At 42.2% G+C, this 22,781-nt stretch overlaps 1 protein-coding gene across 9 annotated transcripts in view; it reads right to left on the bottom strand.

Annotated features, from left to right (window-relative positions):
- Positions 1-22,781, bottom strand: part of TJP1 (tight junction protein 1) — a 195,039-nt gene that overhangs the window by 54,680 nt on the left and 117,578 nt on the right. The window contains exon 1 of one of the 9 annotated variants that reach the window (XM_074916846.1): positions 19,851-20,282. The exons of the other annotated variants lie outside the window; for them this stretch is intronic. Coding sequence (XP_074772947.1) covers positions 19,851-19,883 — 33 coding nt within the window. The 5' untranslated portion in view covers positions 19,884-20,282. Of the gene's footprint in view, positions 1-19,850; positions 20,283-22,781 lie in introns of those variants that run through there. 9 annotated transcript variants of the gene reach the window in all.

Below are 22,781 nucleotides of genomic sequence, written 5' to 3'. Positions count from 1 at the left end.
TAGCCCACAGACATACAGATGAAGCCCCACTTCCCAAGGAGCATATTCCTACAGGTCGTTTAACCGCTTCATTTCCGTCAGACCTTTGCGCACTTTTGTTTAGTGTCTCTAAGTTGATTAAAATTATCTACTACTAATAAGAAAACCTGAAGTGATTGCAAAAGTTCCGTTTCAAAAGAGTGGTATGAAGGGGTAAGTGGGGTCTAAGAAAAAGGTTATTATTTCAATAACTGTGTGAACCAACTGAGCAGGTGTCCAACAGTGTTGCAGACGCAAGGTGTAGCAGCCAGAGGACTTTAAGCAAACTCTCCTGTCAGAACGAGTATAATGATCAAAACAACACCTTCAGGCTGCTGCTTGACAATACAAAGGGTTAAGGAGCAGCAAATACCTAAACTTAAGGCTACTCTCACCTTTATTTGCAAAGCTACTCTGAACTCCATCAAGTAACCAGTCTGGCACTGATGATGCCTTTCCTAAGGTAGAAAAGAAGCAAGAAAAAAAGCTAACAACATAAAAATCTTTCCTTGTAGGTTATTCATTGACTATAAATGTAGAAACACCACCCATATAACAACATACATGCAATGATTTTCACAACCCTAGCTGCTTTAGCAGGTAACAAACATTTGTTTATTCACAGCCAGCTAGAGTGGGATTTTTAAATTTTTTTTTTTAAAACTTAATTCTGGCTATACTATTGGATATATGAAAGATATCAATGTTTCTTTTCAGAAGGCAAAAGATGCATTGTTACCAAAGACGTACAAAACATGTTTTATGGAAAAATAAACACGTATTTTTCTACCTTCCCATTTATTATCCTTTCCCTTTTTCTAAGTGATGAGCTGCCTTCTCTTCAGGAGCCATGGCCACTAACAAGCACAAGAGAAAGTAACAGCAGCTCCAGAAGAAATACCAAGCAAGAAAGAAGCAGTAGGATATTTCCACTTTTCTTTCCCTGCCACCTGGTGCCCCTGCCACCCAAAACCAAGCCAGAAACATCTTTTTACTCCCATCGTAACTCCTCATCTTCCTAAAAAACAGCAAGGAAACGAACTCCAATGGGGAGCCAAGGCTGGACAAGAGGTAATGAAGTAGGCCTGAGATACTGCCCAGCACCAACAGCTGCCCTGATTACAATCCTCTTTGATTTCCTACTGGCAGCAATCCCACTATTGCCTTTCCCTATACCAGTGGTTCACAAACTTTTCCAGCTTGCAGACCTCTTAAGAAAAGCTGGATGCAAATCACCATATATTAAACTGAAGATAAGAAATGCAAGCCCTTTTTAAGTGTGTTCTGGGTTTTTCAGTTTTGGATTCTCTCTTTTGTAGACTGCATCCCTATCCTCGCTTCAAATAACTTTGAATTCGCATGAATCCCAGGCTGAAGAATTACCCTAGCCATTTGTCACTCACCGAGTCAGGAGACAACACCCAGTCTCCTTCCATTCCTTTCCGAAGCCAGGGTAAAAGCGACATTGGCTATAGTCACCAGAACAAAATGACAGTAATTACTGGACAAGAGGCTTTACACAGGCTTCAAATTAAACTCCATAGGTATTCAAGATTTACATAACCATCATGGCTTTTCCCATGCAACCCTACAGACACACAGCTAGGATTTTTTTTTCCTGTTTGCACATCAAAGCAGGGGAAGGGACAAGGGAATTAACTTACATGCCCAACAGCATTAATTGTTGACCAAATCAGAACTTCCTAGCAGCATGTTGCCTTCTGCATACAAAGCAAAATAGCATACTTCGAAACCAATAAAATGTCCTCTTCTTCCGAAGAGCCATTTGGTAGACTTTCAGTTATTCTGACCATTGTAGGTAAACTAACACTGGTTTTTATGTAAAACTTAGTATGCAAATGTAAAAAGCCTTCTAAGTAAGGAATTATCAAAAATTACAGTCTTTCAGATCAAATAGTTCAAGGCATTGATGATAAAAAAAGCTCAAGTATAACTAAAAGCACAGTTCCAAAGGAAAAAAAGCCACACCCAGAAAACCAAATGTTAACCTTAAAAATGGTCACAAAGCTACTTTTGTATTTACATCAGCAATTAAAAATAAACTCATTTAAGTGGAACAAACTGCCTCACCAGCAGTTTTAACCACATGACACTAATTTCTCTTACCACAATTTCAAGTATATCAAGGATACAGGATTATATTCTTGACCAAAACTGCATCATGTCAATTCATCACCACTCTGGAATGCACATTCCCAAATAGGCGAGAAAAATATGTGGGCAGAAATGATCAGGGCTATTTTAAAATATGCCTTGTTCTTCTACCAGAACTGCATCTTCTAACTACCTGGAACCATATTTAAAAATGGAGACTTTGCAAACTCACAGCCCTTAAAACAAGGGCAAACTTCTGCACTTTTGAAAATTGTACCAATTGTACTTTAACTTAAAAACTGCAAGTCAAAACAGCAACCTGACACTTTAGTTTGCAAACTGAAAATTCGCTGAAGTTTCCACCACCTTTATCTCACTCCTTTATCCTTATGATACAGAAAGCAGCTCCATTGAACTTTTATACCCTGAATGTAATCTAAGAAAATAACAAAAGGATACAGATCAGTGGAAATAACTAGAAATTTAAGTCTTTCCCCATCTAGTTATCTAGTCTCTTTAAGCTTCACATTCTAAAGCAGGTCAAGGCTCTAAATGACAAAACATAGCAAATTCAGTTCAAGAGTGACAAAGTTCAAAAAGAAGGAAGCAAGAAAGGTAACAGAAATTCTACTTAGCGACATTTTCCCCCTCTGGATACATCTGTTCACACTGCTGCATATTGGCTGCAATCTGTCCCACAAAAAACCCAAACAAAATAACGACCAGCCCCTTGACTCTGGAGGGGGAAGGTACACATCAAAACATGTATCATTTAATTTCCTGGTTGAACTTGAGTTCTTTCAGGAGCAGAACTTTACTCCATTTTTTACTTTTGTACCACACTCCTGCCCTTGGATGGTACTCACCACGAACAGCCCAAGCATCAGGTGTGTTACTGTATCTGCAAGTCAAGGACGCAGGTCATTTTTAAGACAACATGTGGTCTTTTCTGGGCCTTAGCTAAGTCATCAATATAGCTTTAGGGCTGCTGTGTGACCTTTTCTTTTAAAAAAGCTACTTGAAGTTGTTACAAAGCAATACAGAAAAAAGTACTTAAAAGCTTTTTCCCTTCCATCTCTGCTTCATATCTTGCAACTACACAGCAAACCAAGGACATATCCTAGCTGTCCAATCCTCACAAGTACATCATAAATTGAACAGATTAAGGTTCCATTAGCCTGCACATAACTATCATCATACTGGTGCCATTTTTCCTTGGCAGTGCACTGTCAATGTAGGAGTTGGTGCTCCCAAGTCATATTTACTCTCAAAAGATCAAAGACAACACACGCATTATCATATCAAAAGTGCAGATTATTGATGCATATACTTAAATATTGAGACTAATGCAACACTTCACACAAGTGCAGTTTCTACAGGGTTTAACTTCTTCCAGACTGGAGGTTAAGACTGTTGCAAAGCATTAGTTACAGGATAGTTTAATAACATTAGTTCAAATAATCTGCAGTCCCACATACCTACATAGTACACATTACGGCATCAATACAATTAAACACAAACATTAGTATTACCATGAAATAATTTGAAGAAGCAGTATTTTAGATTCACTTACATCTTTATTTGCAGGACACAATGCAACCACACTTTCAAGATTTTTCTTTTTTTCCCTACTGCTACTAAAGCTAGGTACACACTTTTTCCAAGATGAAATCTGAGCTTCTCATGTAAGCAAGTGATAAGCATCAAAACACACACAATTGTAGTATCTGAAGTTTGCGCTTGGAACTCAGCCTAAACAAGTCTGATAGAACGGTACAGCTGACTGAATTACAAGGCATTTTTGCTTTTTAATGATCTCACTTTGCATTTGTTCCATAACACATTTAAGGGGTTCTTCCCGCACCACCAAAAAAAAAGTATACTCCAGCACAAGTTAAAAGAACATTTAACATAAGCCATTTCTATCAGTCCAAGAAAAAGCATCCTACAAGGCCAAAAGTAATGCTCATAATTAAATGAGCTTCAGTTACCTTTGTAGACTAGTTTTCAAACATGAGGAAAAAGGAAGTTTGCACATCCTACAAGCATTCACCAGAAAAAAGAAACAAACCCCACACACCAAAAACCAACCAACAAACTGAAAATTACTGAGGTGTTAAAGCAAGCTACAAATAAACCCCAGTAAATAGAGGCAGCAGTATGACACTCATCAAGAATGCCCAACAAGGAAAAATCTACATAAATCAGCACTGTAAGTAACACTGAAAGCTTTCTCTCAGCAGGCTGAATAGCAAGAGAACATCATGGCATTTTCAGGAGAATTGTCATTAGTTGAACTAGTGGCAGTCTCCCTATCTGTACAGGCCTGAAGCGCTGCCTTAATTTTCAGCCTTTGTAGCTCTCAACTTAAGTACCTAATACAGAGACACATGACTGAAATTATTTTCTATAGCAGTCAATTGGATGTCTTTTATAAACATGCAAACAAAACCAATGAATTACGTTCAAGTATGTTGTTCTGATTTTGCCCAGATAAGACACAGGAAGTGAAAACTCTCAACCTAATCACTAAAGACAGACATGTCCATAAAGTAATAGCGGATGTTACGGCTTCAACTCAACTTTAAAATAAGAATCAACTATGCAATAAGTAATGGAGACACACTACACGCTTAGGAGACAAACTTATGAGAAGCTGTTCTTTCTCCCTAGGTAATCATAATTTCATAAAGAATAATCCTTGATTACTAGCCAAGCTATGGTGAAGACTATGACAAGCACGTAGAGTATTTCAGAAAAGAAACTCTAAAAGACTAAAAATAAAAATCTATACATAACTACTCAGACATGCTACCCGTCAAACCCACCTCTTTGCAAGTATTTCCCATCTGTGCTTAATGGGCAGATGTCTTTTTCGTTTACTCAGCACATTTTTTGAAATGAAAAAGCATGAATGACATTCTAGCTGTTTATCCAACCAGCTGGAGAAGAAACTAGATAAGCTCTCAGTTAACAGCTGAAATGTCTGTATAATTTTGGCCAATGACCTGTTTATCCTAGGTTACAGCTACAGTTCATTCAACTGCTACCCCAGAAAACTATCAAGTTACATGACAACAAGAACCAGATGCTGGGGATAGTGGGGGGAGAAGGAAGCAACTGAATCACCTACAGACCTGCAGTATCAGCTAGACTTTTTTTAAAGGAACATCTGTCCTAAATGAGTAAGAAACCTCAAAAATTTAGCTTCAGTATACCAAACCAATCTGTTTGATGAGTCAGTTCAATGCAAAATACTATGAGAAGGCCATGGTTTACAGAGAAACCATTTAATCCAGAGTATTCTTGGGAAGAAAATCCTGAAGACTAAATAGATGAGAATAAAAAACAGTATGAAAAAGTTGGTCAGAAAAAAAAGATGAGAAATGAAGCAGTACTTCCAGCAAAGACAGCTGTAGTGCAGTCGTCTTTCAGTAAAACCAGAACTGAACAGCAGAAGAAAACTTAATGTAAAAACCAGTACTTTCAAAGCTTGACCGATTAAATAATTCATACCTTCACAGCCATGCAAGTCCTGAAAATTTATAAGAGAAAATTAAGTGCAGTGACAATATCTAAATTTGTACTTCTTGTATCAATGTATTGATTCAGTTGCATCTTTTCCACCAATTTCTGTAGGTTCATATTCAGAAGTCATTCCTTTTGAAATTTAATCCTCTAAATGATACTGTAATGTTATCAACAGGTGCAGTAATGCACCTTTTTTGCCTCACTGGGCCATTTAAGTGGATCCAGATTAACCAAACCATGGAAAATAATCTTCCTCTATGGAAGTTAAGGTGCAACTATGAAAAGGTAAGTTGAATATATATGAAGAACAAACTTTCTTGCCCTACCAATCACTACAAAGAGTGTGGACTTTTTTTTACCTAGAAAGCAGGAAAACACTCACTATAGAATTACAGTGTTCAGTTGGTTTCCTGCTGTGAATTCATTACTCATTCTGTTCTCTTCATTGCATCGCTATAGCAGGAAAAATATATTACGTTCTTTACAACTTCAAGTTTATACTTTAGTGCACTGTTTCTGTATACTATTTCGCCAAATAGCAGAAGCAATTTTAAATACACCAACTACTTAGCCCTGAATATGCACTACTGTTTCAAGAGATTTTAGGCACAGGTTGTACATATTTTGCAGTTACTGGAAACACGGTAAACACAGGTGAATACCAGGACTCACAGTGCCCAAAGAAGATGACAGTGATGCCATGCTGCACAACAGAAGCTCAATCTTAGAATTATATAAAATTTCATACATGATACACATATACAATATCCATCAAATGTTACTGCGTTGTTTTCCGACTCTCAGCAGACTAGAACAGAGATGCCTAGTTTATGATCCAAACACACTGGACTCTTAACAGGCTTAGAATCTGAGGTACAAGTAACCGATAGATTATATTAACTATAAATACATTCCCTGGAGACAAAGGTTAAATTGTGGCTTGGTAAACTTTGCCATGCTTCTTATTGTACAGGCTTAGATTAGATGTTTGCTTCTCACAAACATCCAGCACCTTATTTTCAGTGAGAACATGGATTCTCTGTACATGTCTTTGGAAAACAAAAACCAGTTTATACTTTTAACATTCTAGTCAGACTACTGGAATTAAAGATTTTCACTTTTGAACTTATTTTTCCTTTTACTGTGATCCTTGGAAGTCAGGCACTACCTGATCTAACACCTATTAATAAAATTGAAGAGATTAAGAAAAAAAAATCAAGTCAGTTTAATTTTTATTCATGTTCTAGTCCTGATTCTAATACTAAGAAGGTACAGGCATTATAGTTACCATGTACAATGGCCCCTGAGCATCACATAGTCGAAAGAAACATTTACTTAACTTCTTCCTATTCTTTGTGCCAATTCAAGAAAATACATTAGTTCTCAACCTTCTATACAATATATGCTACATTTCAGGAAACTACTTTTCACTATATTGGTCATCACCAATAAAGGACCATTGTTTTTTAATCCCTTCCCTCCCCTGCTTTGCCCAGTCACACACTCTTTCTCCCCTCTCTCTAATCTACCTACTCTTTAAAGCCACCACATCAACTTTTCAAGGCTGCTTGTTTGCAGCAGCTCTGAATAAACCACACAAACCAAACCTCTCTCACACACAACTATTTTTGAAGTGAAAATTAACATGAATACAATTTAAATGGAGACAAGTCAACAATAGGGCCCAGATAAGAACTGTGTGTGTAGTCAGCAGGGGAGAAGTGTTGTTATAGAAAATGGGGGCTAAAAGCATGGAATGGGAGCCAGCTTTGTTCACAGTCAGTAGCCTAAGTGCCTATCAGTCAGCAAAAGCATTTTTAAAACAGCTGCATCAAAGCTTTCTGCAAGTTAGTCAGCATGTGACAGGCCAGCACATTACAACAGTGCCACAGCAATCTCTGCATAATAGGAGTGCTCAGAGTGACCTGAAAGGTCAGTGTTTTCAAGCATTCCAGTAATCTGTAAATTGCCTTGGCTTATCGCTTGGAAGCAACATAATTACATTGCTTGAAAGCCTAGGACAGTAAAGACAGATTTTAGGTATTATGTTTTGGTCAGCTACATGCTAACTTCTACACTGGAAGTATATGGAATAATTTACAAATAAAAAATTATGCAACATTAAAACACGGGGAAATCTGCTTTTCTGACAGGGGAAAACTATTTACTAAGTTTTATAACACTGTCTATAGTATTTTATCAAGTACAAATAGCTTTGAGTTTTGTTTGGGTGGGTTTTTTTTTAAATTTCTCTAACAAGTGTTCCAAAATGTTTCCAGTTATTTTCTGTAAAATGTATTTTTAAATACAGAAAGACTGAAACCAAGTAAATTAAAAGGTCCTGTTCTGGAAGCTAAAAGATAGCACAAACAAAAATCAAGTTTCATACTATGTGTCCAGTTCCATTTGAAAAGGGAAATTACTAATGCCAACTATAAATATCCCAAGCAATTCACTCATAGCAAAGCAAGGCCTGTCATTGACTTTATTCAAAGGTCTTTCTAGAAATTAAAAAGTGGATCCCTCAGTCTGTCTACTTCACAAGATTAAAAATTAAGTATTAGGTGCCCAAAGACTAATCAGGATTGTAGTAAGATTCAAACTATTTCAGCTCACTATTTATGTGCTTCTCTCCTGTCATACAGCACAGCATGTAGCACACCAAGGCTCATGGAACAGATAGCTGTATGCATAGCTCAACACAGTTTACTTCTCCCTGTCCTGTGTAGAAATTTTGCTCCACAGAAAACCACTGTCTGCTTATTTTACCACTAACAAATCTATTTTTACTATTTCACTCTAGGTGACTTCAAGCATTCTTCATTCACACAGAAGGGAGTAAAAACAAGGACAAACACAAAGAAAATCGTAAAAAAGTCTCAATTTTAATTCAATTGTAGAGAGGAAGGGAAAAAGCCCATACAAATCACTAGTAACTACTTAAGGCATGTTTGGTTGCTCCATTTTTTTTTTCTTTTTAAAGGGAAATAGTGTAATCAGAAGCTCAGGCTAGCAAAATGCATGCTGCAGAAATATCACATTCAAGTTTAAAAGACATCTCCTTCCTTTTTGCCTTTTAAACTAAAATGCTAGCATAATTTGAAGTATAGGACACAAACCTCACATTGTTGTCAACCAAACTAAGTTTACGGCCAAAAAGAAAGCCCTACCATTATCAGTAATCCTTAAACACTATCCTCATAATGCTGAAAGGAAAAAAAAAAAGCAACACCACTAGTCCTTCCAAAGGAGCAATGATCTCAGCAACTCTCAACCATGGCTTCTTAGTATGGTTTACACATCTTCCCAAGATGAAGAGGCATTTATCAGTTACAGATATATGCAACAAAAAAACCTTTTACATTAGCATCGGTTTATTTCAAATGAATTATCTCTGACTTTATTTACCCTCAAAAAGTTCTTCAAAACTAAAAATCCAAATACACAATGGATATTTCAACTTCCAATCCCAAAATTCCTCTTAACAATCAGGACAGGGAGCTATGAAATCAGACAAAAATTAAGAATTTTCTTCTGGAATAAGGCATGTATTGATTACTTATCTTTTTAACTAATTCAAGCTATCAGTCCTTGCACAACTGGGAGCGTTTAGGTCAGCATCTCCTCTCCCTTGGAAGAGCACAGTATCGTCAGAAAGGTAAACTCTTCGTTTTACTCCACCTGTAATTCAGGTCCTACCTACATGAACAGCTAAGCCAGTAAGATCAAAGACTTTCAGATGATGCTTGCTATGCTGGCTAGCTCCACAAGACTTAAAGTACAGATATGCATTTAAGAGGATCTAGCTTGCCAAATTATCCTCATACTCAAGATTCTGCCGTTTCCCAGTTACCTGGAAATAAATTCAGATAAATGCTATAACTGAAGAGAAACACCCAAATTAGTGTGTGTGATGATTTTCATTATTTCCAAATGTAATACAAGACAGAATAACCAGTCAATCTATTTCAGTATGTTTCATTTATGGCTTCTGATTAATTCTCATCTGAAGTTTGAATTCATACAGGTTTTGAAATACTTTCAGCTTGCTATGGAAGGTCGTATTATCCAGAATTTCTGTATAGAATCCTAGCGTCCTTCAAACTGTCCTTTATTTTATTAGCATTTAAAAGATCTTTTATGATTTTATCTTCTTCTCCCCACTGACTTCAGCCCTCTCTTACAGAAAGCAGAAATAAGCAGATGAGCTCCCAGGACAGCTACAAGAAACACTACTGCAACTTGAGCAAAATATCTATGCTTTTACTATGGCTCTTTCAGAGGTTAGGTCTGATATGATAATCTTCACTTTTTTAAACAGTAATCTTTACATACAGCTATGCAGTTAGCCTTGATGAGACAATTTCCTGAGTAAGGAACAACACAACACAAGGCTTCACAATAATTATTTGGAGAGTCCAGATACCTCAGCTTTTGTGCTAAGGTTTTAGTTTCTTTGCTGGGAAGTGCAGAGGCAAGGAAGAGGAAGAATAGGTAGTTGATTTGGAATTAAAAACTGTCTGCTTGCCTTTGGCTCCCTCTTACCTTTCATTCTCTGGTCCTCACATATCACCCAGTATTTTCCTCCCTAACTGTTTTCTTCCTGTAGTTCCCTTCCTTCCATCCTCATTCTCACTTGTGGCTTAGCCAACAGAAGCTTGTACAGAAATCCAGGAAAGGTAGACAAATACAATTAAAACATAACCAAAGACAGGCCTCTCCCTGCTGAAAGCTCATTTGAGAACCTGATGCCAACTTTCATTCAGAAGATGACGGAATTCAAACTCCTCAAAGTATTGCACAGACCTCACTATTCCAGCTTCCCCCTCTTAAAAGACAATAGTGGCCTGGAACACATGTGCTATTAATCAATTTCTGAATCCTCCTTGCTTGTAAAGGCCAACTTCATCCAATCCACTCTTGGCACTTCCGTGAACTCACTGATGCAGACAGTTTTCAGTTTCAGAGATACCTAAGAAATACTGAACAACAAGGACAATATTCCACCAAGACATGTCATCAGAATAACAGCTGGTGGGAGAACAGACTGACAACTCTGTAGTGATACAGTGCCTCTGTCATTCACTTCAGAGGGCAACAGTACACCGATTTATACCATCTTTACATAAGATTTGCAGATCTGTTGCTGATCGTAACATAAACAAAACCTTAAAGTTTTGATAAAGCTGGTGGTATACGGTCAAGAAGCTTCCTAACTGCCCCCAAGATGATAACATTTCATGGTTCACCACCTGACAGGGGATACTTATTTTTCAGTGTAACTGGTACTACTGCACCTAAGCAATGTAAAACACAGGTGTCAGCAGCTGCAAGATTAATATAATAGACTAATTATTCAGAATTTCATACCAACAGGGTATTCAAACAATTTTACTGACAGATCCTCCCATCTGAAACTCGGCAGTTTCCTGAGCAGCTCTAGGGAGCATTTACCATCTAACTACCAACAATAAATGAACTGTAATAAACTACATGAACAAGATTGAAAAAAATAAGCTGGCATACTACAGAGTGCTTCTACAGCACTGTAGCCAATTCAGATGAAACATGTTCTTGGTTCAAGACATTGATATGCTTTTTATAAGCCTGTAGACCCTTCCTGTATTCCCTAGCTAAAGGCTCCCTGTTTTAGGAGCATTAATCCAGTCTACATTATCCATAGGGGGCAAAACCCAAACAAAATTTAAGTCCATTTAGTTCTCTCATATGGGATTAACCTCCAGGAATTTCCATTCCTACATAGCTGGGTTATTAAGAGGGGTTTATCCTGTATGTGATGGCCAATCACTTTCCACAACTTAATTTCAAAACTGAAGGAAACACAAGTTCTTTTGTCAGACTGCCATGCCTTCAAGCTTGGCTTCATGATCTTAATACCCACTTCAAATACTACTTCAGGGAGCCCACATTTACAGGAAAAGCCTGTACCTTTTCAACCTAACAGTATGCTGGAATACTACTTCATGTGGAGGCTTTCACAGGCAACAGAGTATTTTTCCAAATAACATGCAAGAACAATGCTGGGTTAAAGCAAGATAAAAGTTTTTAAACAAGCATCCTGTGCGGAGAGAGTTAACGTGATCTGGCCTTCTCCCAAATTTAATTCTGGGGAAGTCAGCCATCTAAAATGAACACGAATTACAGATTTATTATGAGTCTTGGAATTTGTTCAGATAAACAATACTTGGCATACTTAGCCTCAGGTACTATCCTGATCCCATGTTAGTTACAACTGACTAATTATTTCATACCACACTGTCAAGTAGCACCTTTGAAAGTTACTTCTGGAGTTTTGCAGTTAGAGTAATTCCAATTACTTTGTTAGAAACAAATCTTTAGAGGGTACAGAATTTAAGCCTATTGTATTTTCAACAAAGCTGAAAGCAACTGTGTAAAAAAAAAAAGCAAAGGGGGGAATATTTATTTTTCAAGGCTTTAAAATTTGTTTTTTCAGATCATTTTATAGCAATGTGTGCCAGGTCAGTCCTCCTGCAAACTCATCACCACTGCTCATAATTTAAGTAATACAAAAACTGACATAATTGTTTAAATTCCAGAATCTGTCCTGGTTTATTATGTCACTGCTTCTAGTTCTAATTTAAGGTTATTACTTAATTTTAATTAACTCAGCTCAAAACGGCTCAAAAAAATTGAGCAGTGTCTCTTCAGCCACAAGTTACTACTACAAAATTTTTGTATTATCCAACTAAGTCATTAATGCTGTAGCAACAATGACATGGTTGTAGGGGCTGTGGTCTAAAGAAAGATAATCAACAAGGTTTGGAGGAAAGGGCAACGGGTGTTCTTTCATCCACACCAACTCATCTTAAAGAGCCATGTCCAAAAGCTTGACCATATGCTCTAAAGTGTATTAACAAGTCTGAAATACACTCACTCTGTCTCTACGCATCTTGCTTATACTATGTCCCACCTAGATGCATCATAAGAAACAGCCTAGAGTGTAAATCACTGAAACAGGGGCATTTAATATATACAAGTAGAATTTAAAGCTGGATACATAAATGGGAGTCATCTGTTAAAATTATTGCTGAGCCAGTGGGGCAGAGGGGAAGACACTGCTACTGGACCCCTTTCAAACTGGGCAAGGAACAGCCTATACAATCCCAAAGGATCATGAGTCAAAAACTAATTACTGCCTGGTTTAGGAGGGGTGGAGGGAATGTTTTATAATTAAGTTCCTAAGAAAGAACTCAAATGGAAGAGGCGGGGGTGAAGAAGACAGAAGACTTCTCTTCAGTGCAGTACTTACCAGGAAAAGGCTTGGAACTACAAATCCAAGAAACTGCCTACATTTGCTCAATTTCTGTTTTTAGTTTTTCCAGTACTTTGCATATGTGGGGGTGGGGAGGTGAAAAGACTATCAGAGCAGTACCAGGTTATTTCTGGAAAACTAAAACACCACCTTACAGTGAGTTATGCAGACCAAAAAGGGTCATAGTACACTTGCCCCTTTCTGAAAAGAATATGAAGATCTGCCCTGGTTTGAGCCCAGAGGGCAACTGAGTACCACACAGCCATTCACTCACCCCTTTCCCCTCAGGAATGAGAAGCAGAAATAAAACAAAAGGCTCTGGAATCGAGATAAGTGAGTGGTGACTCAATCATCAGGGTTTCAGGCAAAGGACAGACTCATTAGGGGAGGAAAAAGAACATCAATTTAATTCAAACACTAACACTGCCACCACTTAACAGAATGAGACAGTGAGAAAGCATTACCACATCTTGAAAACACCTCACCCCACCACTCCCTTCTTCCCAGGCTCAGCTTTGCTCCAGATTTCTCTACCTCCTCCTCGCCAGCAGTGCGGGGAGCAGGGAATGAGGGTTACAGTCAGCCCTGCTGTGCCTTCCTTCTCAGGGGGAGGACTCCTCGCATTCTCCCCTCCTCCTCCAGCATGGCGTCCCTCTCACGGGACACAGTCCTTCGCGAACTTTCTCTGGTGTGAGTCTTCCCACACGATCCAACTCTTCAAGATGTTCGAGTGTGGGTGCCCCTCCCGTGTGTTGCAGACCTCCCAGCACCAAACTACAGTAGCAGGAGCTGGCCTCAGCGTCCTGGCCCTCTTTGGGCACAGCCCCTGCTCCGGCGTGGGGTCCTCCCCGGGCTGCAGGTCGGCATCTGCTCCCCCGGTGACCCCCACGGGCTGCAGGGCACAGCCGGCCCTCTCACCACAGGACACAGGCGGGGGGGTGGGGTGGGGTGTGTGTGTCTCTGCTCCAGAGCATCCCCTCCTTCCTTCTCCTTTCACATAGATGTCTCCTTCACAACTCCCCCTCCCAGGTTCCCCTTCCCAAGTAACTTCTCACAGAGGCATGGCCACTGTCGCTATTTGGCTCAGCTTTGGCACTGAGGCAGATTCGACTTGGAGCTGGGGGAGCTTCAAGAAGTTTCTCACAGGGGATTCAGCTGTAGCCCCCTCCCCCGCCACACAAACCCAGCACAAGTTCTCCAACACAACAGTCCCTACTGCTATCATCTTACTGAATTTAGACTGCCCTCCCCCACCATAAAAGAGTAGAACATCTCCTTATAATGGATTAGGAAACAAGAATCCCATTAGATTACCAAATACCCTTGAGAAAATAAATACTATTTTAACATAAATCCAGTATTTACATTTTTAGCAGCTACAATATATTTTTTCAAACGTGTAAATAAATCCTGATGCGCAAAGGAAGGAAACAACTCTGAAGAGCTACTGAAAATCCTACAGAGTTAGGAATAGCAAGCATGAGCAAAGTGCCTAGTCCTGCACACACTAGAGCAGTTCCCCAACCCTGCAGCAGCCCATCTACATAGCTCAAACAGCCCACCGGGCTTGTGGCTTCAGGAGTTATCTAAGGATATACCACAGCAGGAAAATCCCATGGATAACCAAGCAGACACCACTGTCCCTGGACAAGTCACCACACCCGCGGCCTCTGCAGTGCCTGTTACTCTGCGGGATCCAAGGGACCCACACTGCCTTTCAGCACTCAAACGTGTTCCTGCATTTTCTCAGATCCTTCCCTGAAAGATGTCACAGCCCCTTGAAACAAGGGCACCCCTATTATTTATGAGTGTAGGGTGCATATTTGAATAATCTGTCCCTAAAATAGCATAATTATAAGACAAGACAATGTTTTCATTTCAGGACTTTTTGGACTCAGCATAAATACCCTGCACAGAATCATGGAATTCATTTTAAGACTTCCCTACGGCTGTTTGCTTAATCAGTACATTCAGTGAAGAAGTCATTAGCAATGTATTTGCCTGAGAAAACACTGAGCATAGTTTGATATTAATTTTTGTTGCATTTGTACTATAACTGGGAGAAATTCGGGGGATATAAATGACCAATGTCTTTCTTAACCAGAGGGTAGTTTGCTGTACAGATTACATAACTTCAGACATCCTATGAACTTAACAACAAGCATTTGATTCAAATACTATCCCTTAACTCAGACACTTAAAATTTGACACAGTGTTAATAAACCAAACACTGGGACTATTAATTTTGTCACAGACACACACATGACTTTACTCTCCCCACACTGTGACTATAATCTGATTTCCCCCCCAAAACACACAAGACATCACCTTTCCTCTAGTTATAGAGGATAAGAGGACAAAACAGAAGAGGGGATCCTATTTCATACTGCAAACTTATTGGCATGGCCTGTAACAAAATGGGTGAACAGTTGGGCCCTTGACCAGAACTTCACCAACTTCGTATTAAAGTGTTTGGATGGGTGCTTTGACCTGAGATCGACAATACTTCTGCATAGCATTCCAAGTAACAGTATTTAGCAGAATTCAGAGCTTGAACAGTTCACTAGTTACAGTTCTGTTTTCAATTCAGTTATCTTAATGCTGAGGACTTGTTATCAAGTACTTTCATGAGTTCTCATACCAGAAAGTTCTAATTATGATGGTACATTGCAGTGTCAATGTGGACATACACTCAAGCTTAATGATCGCTCTTCATTTCAAGCACCAATTCAAAACACCATGTTTTGAGCCTTTTTTTGCTGAGACAGAAGCCCATTATCTATTCACATAGTATGTAAGTAGCAGTACAATGTGCACATTAAAAATACCTATGACATACAATAACCCATTTGTAGATGTTTTCCTTGAAACAAAGATTAGCTAGCTGGTCAGTGATAAGGTCTTACTGATTTTCCACTCTATAAAGGTAGAACCAGCTCACATGCACAGTCAGATTTCAAGCTGTGTTTACATTACAGTAATCTTTGTGCTGCATGTTGAATCAGAAGCCAACTCCAGAATATACTTCATAATGACCTACGGAGTGTGGAGCTAATGACTCTTCTCACATTACAACAAAATTCATACTGAAAAATGCACCTAAACTATCATTTGGTAGCTGAAATTGCCTGTAGTCATAACTGTAACAGTCAAAGAATTTAAGAAAATCCAAAGCCAAAATGTAAGTTACATTCATACATAATTTTTTATTTGAAAACAAAACATGAAAAAATATTTCCTAAGGTCCAAATACAACTTTCAGGAACATAGTCAAAATGAAATTCAAACATTTTACAGGATCTTTTTTTCTAAGTAGAAGGTAGATTCTGACATTAAATGAAGCCCTCTGTTTCTTTCCATACTCGTAAATACATAGAATTTGTATATGGGGATGTATTTCTTCTTTGTTACAGTTGCTTGAGAATTGATCTAACATTATAGTGTTCATATAGACTTAGGGGTAAAGCAGAATTCTGTTCTGGGGGATAAAAACAGAATTCAGTTCCAAACTTAGCTATCTCATAGATTACAGCACACTACAAAATGCTTTAAAAGTTTGTGCATACATCCTCTACATGAAACAAACACATTGGTGTCTCCAAGTAGAATTTGGGGTAGAAGACTAATGCATATTTCTGAAAACTATAGGTCATTTCCTCTAGCAGAGGAAACCGAAGAGTCCTTACAATCAGCAAATCTTGAACTGTTAACGTGATCAAGTTCTCAACTTCTGATTGAAGTCGTAGATAATAGATACGTGCCTGGAGCTAGAAAGACAGAACAATCAAAATCCAATTAATTACAGGACTGGGGTGAAAGACTGGGAAATACAAGGAAGCCTCAAGAACTCGGGTTAAACATTCAAAAAGGCTAGAGGATTCAGTAAGTCCTGTCCCCACATTTACCACTTAAAAGCATTTCTATTTTTTTTAACCAATGTGGACTATATCTGAACCCTCAGCTTAAAGCTTTACATCTCATTACTAATACCCTGACACAATCATTCCCACAGCATCCATTAGCATTGTTCAAAAAGACATCAGAAGAGATTAGGCCCCTTACATTTTGCAATCACAGCCACCATTAGCTTAGACTGAAAGCAAGATTTCGTTTCTCTCACCGATTTCTGTTGTGTACTACCAACAGCTACAACAAGCACTTAAAACCTTAATAAAAACACATTTTAAAGCATAGCATGGAAAGAGTTAAGTAACCAAAACTGAAGGGCAGTGGAAGGTAACATACAAGACCATTGGTAATAGGGCATAACACAGTCAATTGTACCAGCCAAGATCCCCACATGTACAAACAAGAATTATTCAACTAATGAAAGAAAATTTTTTTAGTTCTCTTCTGGTCAAGCATGCCAAGATAAATGTGGACAAGGACACATGGCCCACAAGGCTAAAAAGTATGTTAAGTAACTGTTAAGAGAAAACCATTCACAGAGGGTTTTTTTAATGCATTACAACCCCAAAAATGAGAAACCAGATACCATGTCCAAAGGGGTGACTGAAGGAAACAAGATCTGAAACCTGAACACAGAAGTCTTCCAATAGTCTAGCAATCCCCCCATCCTCAACTATTAAAACTATATGAACAGTAGCCCAGGAACTAGTGGCTGAAGTAGAAATAACACTACACGTCTACTGAAAGCATTTCTGTTTTGACGAGCACATTCATCTGAAACGCACACATAACATTCTAGTCTCTAAATATGTTTCTGTGATCAAGATCAAAACTTTGATAAAAAGGTATTACGGACTAAGATTTTACATGGAAAAAGTTACGGGACTTGTAAAATTATTTTTTTTCCTGAGAGATATTTCAAATACATGACTTTTATAAAATCTGAAAGCATACCAATTAAGAGTTAAACCCAAGGGAAACTATATTTTGTAACATTCTTAATCTACCTTTCAGTATAATTAGTTTGGCTGATATTGTATACATGCATAGCTGCTCAATAGGCCAACTTGATATGACCATGATCTATCTGGAAGAAGTTTCAAGTAACTGCTATGGTAAGATAGAACTTCCAATTTTACACCAGTCTGTAGTCAACATAGATAATACTTCTTGTTTTTTAAAAAAAAGACAGTTCACGCACACATGGAAGTCAGTATTTTTCCACAACCTCATAAAATAGCTGTGTTTTATGAGAATATTTTGGACTGGAAGTGGGAACCTTGCACCCTGATTTTATACATGAGAAAGTGTGCAAAATTTAAGCTGATGCAATTTCTCACAACTCGTTGCGTGGCAGAATTCTAACACACCACTACTCTTCTTAGGAGCAAAGACAACATTTACCTTCAAGTACTGTTTGTTGTTAACATAAATGCATTTGAACGGGGCGGGGGGGGGGCAGGCAATACGGGAATACACTTTATCTGTCTCTGTAGCTAAGCGACACAGTGAATTACCCAAAATAAATTACTTCTCCAATCATATGCATTCATTGTTTAACATGTATATGTGCACACATTTCAAGTGTAATAAAAGATCTCTGAAAGCATACTGAGAAAAGGGCACGCAACTCAGTAGGTTAACATCGGCATTTAATTTTTTTAAATTGCCTTGTGGAAGCTGAAGTTGCCTTGAATACACTTTCAAAGCAAAATAAAGCCTTCGAAGTTGATAAAATCGCCACAGCTAACAGTATGTTACAACTAGTAAGTTGATCAGTAACTCAGTATTTCAAGTAGTCTGAAGTTTTTCAGTAGTAATGCAATAATAAGGTGTGTATTTTGCTTCAGCCTACAGAATATCCCTTCTGAGTAAGTGCATACCAGTCAGTGACATCAGACCGAAACCACATAGTTTCACTCGACAGCAAATGCCACTAAGCCGAGCTCCAGCAACACCGTCTAACACACGATGGGAACTTGTCACGCCGAAGCCAGGGGCAGCTGCTCAGGAGTCACAGCTCAAAATTAGTTCGAAATTTAAATTCAAACTAGTTCCAAAGCAAACCTTTAATTTTACACGAAGGAAAAATAACCTGTTGAGCGTTCCTAACTCCACCTCTTTCCCTCGGGGACGTTCAGCATTACTCACCGCCGCGGCAGTGCTAGGGGAGGTCAGAGTACACACCCGCAACGTGCACCTGCACCATCAACACCTACGGATCAGGTGGAGGACCGGCGCAAGTTTCTGAAAGATTACTGCCGCCCCAAATCTGTTTACCCTATGTCAGCAACAATCACCCCCGACTGATTCAGCGGCTACAGAAGAATCCTGCAGTACTGGCCTCTCCCGGTTAAACCCTTCCTAGCTGCCAGCCGGCTCTTCAGCCTGGAACAAAAGGGCACGGCCTGCCCCAGCGCGCAGCCTGCGCGCCCACACGCCCCTGCCCCGCACCCGGCGATGCCGCGCTCCGGCCGCCACCGGCGGCTTCTCCCGGGGGCCCGGGCCGCCCCCGCGCGGGCAGGGCCCGGCTCGTGGGAGCGCGCCCGGGGTCGGCGCGGACCCGTCCCGCCGCCGGGGCCCGGGGCTCCCCGCCCGCCAGCCGGGCGCCGCCGCACGTCCAACAGGTAGAGGGAGGGCGGGGAGCGCCGCGGGAGGCGGCCGGCGGGGCAGCGGGCTACCTGCGCGCTCGGCCGGCGCGGCCGGCAGGCGGGAGGCTCGCCGGGCGCCCGGGGAAGGCGGCTGGGAGGCCACGGCCCGCCTCGCCCACCCCGCCCAGGCCGAGCGACCCTCCCCCCCGGCTGCCCGGCGCCCCCGGGGCGGGCGAGAAAGCCGCGGGCGCCGGGGCACGGGCTCGGCGGGGCACAAGCTCCCCAGCGCGGCAAAGCGGCTTCACGGCCGCGCCGCCAAAACCGTGCCGGGGGGACGGCGAGGATTAGAGCGGGGAGCGAGGGAGCGCCGCCGCCCCGGGGCTGAGCCTTACCTTAGTGGAAGCCGCCGCGGCCCTGGCAGACATTTTGTTTCCTTCTCTCCCCCGGAGTAGGGCGAGTGTGTGCGCGCCTGCAACTACTCAGGCCGGGGGAGAGAAACTCCCCGCTGCCGCCCGCGCCTCACGCAGCTGCCCGAATAAACATCCCAGGGCGCGGGGGGGAGGAGGAAGAGGAGGGTGGCGGGGAAGGGGCGGGGACGGGGGAGGAGGGAGGAAGAAAGGAAAGGGAGCGGAGCGGAGGCTCAAGTTTGATAAAAGTCCGGTCTCCCGCCGGCAGCCAGCGGCGCCTGGCCCCTCGCCGCCGGGGCCGGGGCTCGCCAAGCCCGCCCGGGGTGCCGCCGCCGGGGCGCGGAGGGCGGGAGCGGCCCCGCTGCGCTCAGGCCCGCCCGTCCCCTCAGCGGCCGCGCCGCGCGCCTCCCCCCGGCCCTGCCGCCGCCGCGTGCCTTTCCCCCCGCGCAGCCACCGACATGTCTGACTGCCGGCGCGGCCCATCCCGCCCGCGGCGGCGGGGGGGCGGCCGGGGCAAAGAGCCCCGCCCCGCCGCCGGCCCCCTCCCGCCCCGCCGCCCGTCCCGGCGCATCCTCCCCCCACCCCCTCTTCCAACGGCGGCGGGGCGGCCGCCCCCGGCCCCGCCGCCCCCGCGGGGTCGCCCGCAGGCCTCGCCCGCCGCCGGGGCTCCCCCGCGCGATGGTCGGGGCGGCGGGCACCGGTGGCGGGGGCCGGGCGGCTGCCGGCGCACCGCAGCCTATGGGAGCGCGGGGGGCGGTTTGAAACGCGGGAGCGGAGCGGGGCCCGGCCCGGCCCTCGGCAGCCCCGGGGCCCGCGGAGAGGCGCATCCTGGTGGGAGGCGGCCGGTGCGGGCAACGCGTGGACGGCCGCGCCGTTGTTCCGTTGCCAGCGGCGGGGCGGCCCGGCCCGGCCCGGCCCGGCCCCGAGCGGCGGAGCAGCGCTGGGGCTGGCGCGCTCCTCCGCGCCCGGCCCGGCCCGCGCTGCGCTGCCCGACTGCCGGCCTGGGATGGCAATCAGCGAGGGCTCCGACCTGCTCTGGTATTCGGCTATTGTTTGAAGGGGCAGGACATGAGTTTTCGAGTTCCTAATTGTACATTTTGTTCTTGAGATAAAAGCAATAAAGACACAGAAAGAAAACAACTTGGGCGATTTCGTTTGGTTTAAGGTGGTGACTACATAGCCCCAGCATTTCCTACAGCGCTATGAACTGCTGCTGCCCGTGGCTTTAAAACAATAAACGTTTTCAAGTATTCTAGGGTTTTAGTGTCCTTTACAGAGTATTTATTTAAGCACTAAGAGAAACACCACAAACATTTTTTTTCCACGTATAAAAAATTTTTTTTAAGATGTTCTCTTACTTTGGGGAGGCGAGTGCCTAACCCATTCAGGACGAGGCTCTATCTGAGCTGTGACTCGAGCAGTGGGATGGCTCATGCCTCACAAAGCTGAGCACATACTCCCAAATTCTCCAGGACTAAGTCATAAATTAATCAAACCACTTCCAAAAGAATCACCCACTAAAGTGCTTCAAACCTCAGTGATAAGATGGCACGCTCCATGTATTAGCCACGCCACTATGGTCCATAATTTATGATGCTGATTAACTTACTCTTAAAATATTAGACTAGAGCAAAAATTCCATGACTAATCAGATACATCGACTTCCAGTGAAAGGAGAGTAGGTGAGAAAAAATCCCAGATCATAACTGGAGTATTTTGCACTCACTTTGCAAACATTTTGTGGTGCACAGATGACAATAAAAGGCATGGTATCAGGGCCACAACTTTCTTGCAGTTGTCCTTTTTATATGCTACCAGCTGCTTTTGTGCTCCATGCAATCTTCAGAAGTACTTAACTTCTTAAGAAGAGGCAATATTTCAACGATCCTCTACAAAGAAACGCCCTACCCAAAGCTACTGTGTGAGTTTTACGTTTGTTCTCCTTTGAAAATAAACAAATTCATATTCCAGGAAATAGCTTAAGCAAATTCCCAAGGCAGCAATCCGAGATCAGGGGGGAAGGGCCAACTCCTCCGCCATGGTGCAGAGAACACGGCATTGCAGGGCAGAGTAAGCCCACTGGGACTTTCTCGGAGCAAATAGTTCCAGCCCTCTCCCTGCTACATCCTAGGGCAGCTTCAGAGCTCCAGCAACCTCTGCCTTTCATCAGCACCATCCGTGACTTTCTGGCAGCTGACTGCTCCCAGAGTACCCGAATATCGTGGCTTCACTGCCCTGTTCCCGCAGAGGCACCGCGGCTGTGCTGAGCTCAGGAGGGGCTCGTCCCCACGGGAGTTCTCCTACATTGCAGCACGGCCTTCTGCCAAAGCTCCTCTGCTGGCCCCTGCCATGAAAACACTACTGCAGATTTTTTATTTGTTAATTGCTAGAAGTAACTAAGCCTCAGATTTACTTTTTTTAAATCTATCTACACATGCAGAAGGCAGAATGTGACAATTTTTTATGCCCACATGCTTCCATTGCCAGATTCTACGAGTATTCACCAGAGGAAGCAGGAAGGAAATAGCTGAGATCACAACAGGAAAAAGGGGAAGGATTTCAAGGTGTGGAGACACACGAAAAACTCAGGGGAGGGTGACCTGGTAAAGAGTAACGTAAAATAATCCCTCCCTTTCACCTGCCCCCCACCCCCCCCAAATAAGAACAGTTCTGGGGAGGGTGGGGAGGAGGATAGGCTGGGAACAAAGATTACAGACCATAAAACAAGATGAGGCATATGGCAGGGGAATGAAGGAGGACCACAGTCATGCAAACACAGAGAGGTGGAGATGGATCCCCAGAATAAGGGAAAAGGACCATGGGAAAGAAAAGTATGAACTCGGGTATTGGGAAAAAGATTGGGAACCAATAAAAAGGTGCAAGAAAAATATTAAGCAAAGGAAGTTCCAGCAAAGA

The sequence above is a fragment of the Athene noctua genome, chromosome 13, assembly GCF_965140245.1.
Source record: "Athene noctua chromosome 13, bAthNoc1.hap1.1, whole genome shotgun sequence".
In the NCBI taxonomy this organism is placed as follows: domain Eukaryota; kingdom Metazoa; phylum Chordata; class Aves; order Strigiformes; family Strigidae; genus Athene; species Athene noctua.
The sequence above is the reverse complement of the archived record's forward strand: the minus strand, read 5'-3'. Positions and strand labels throughout refer to the sequence as shown.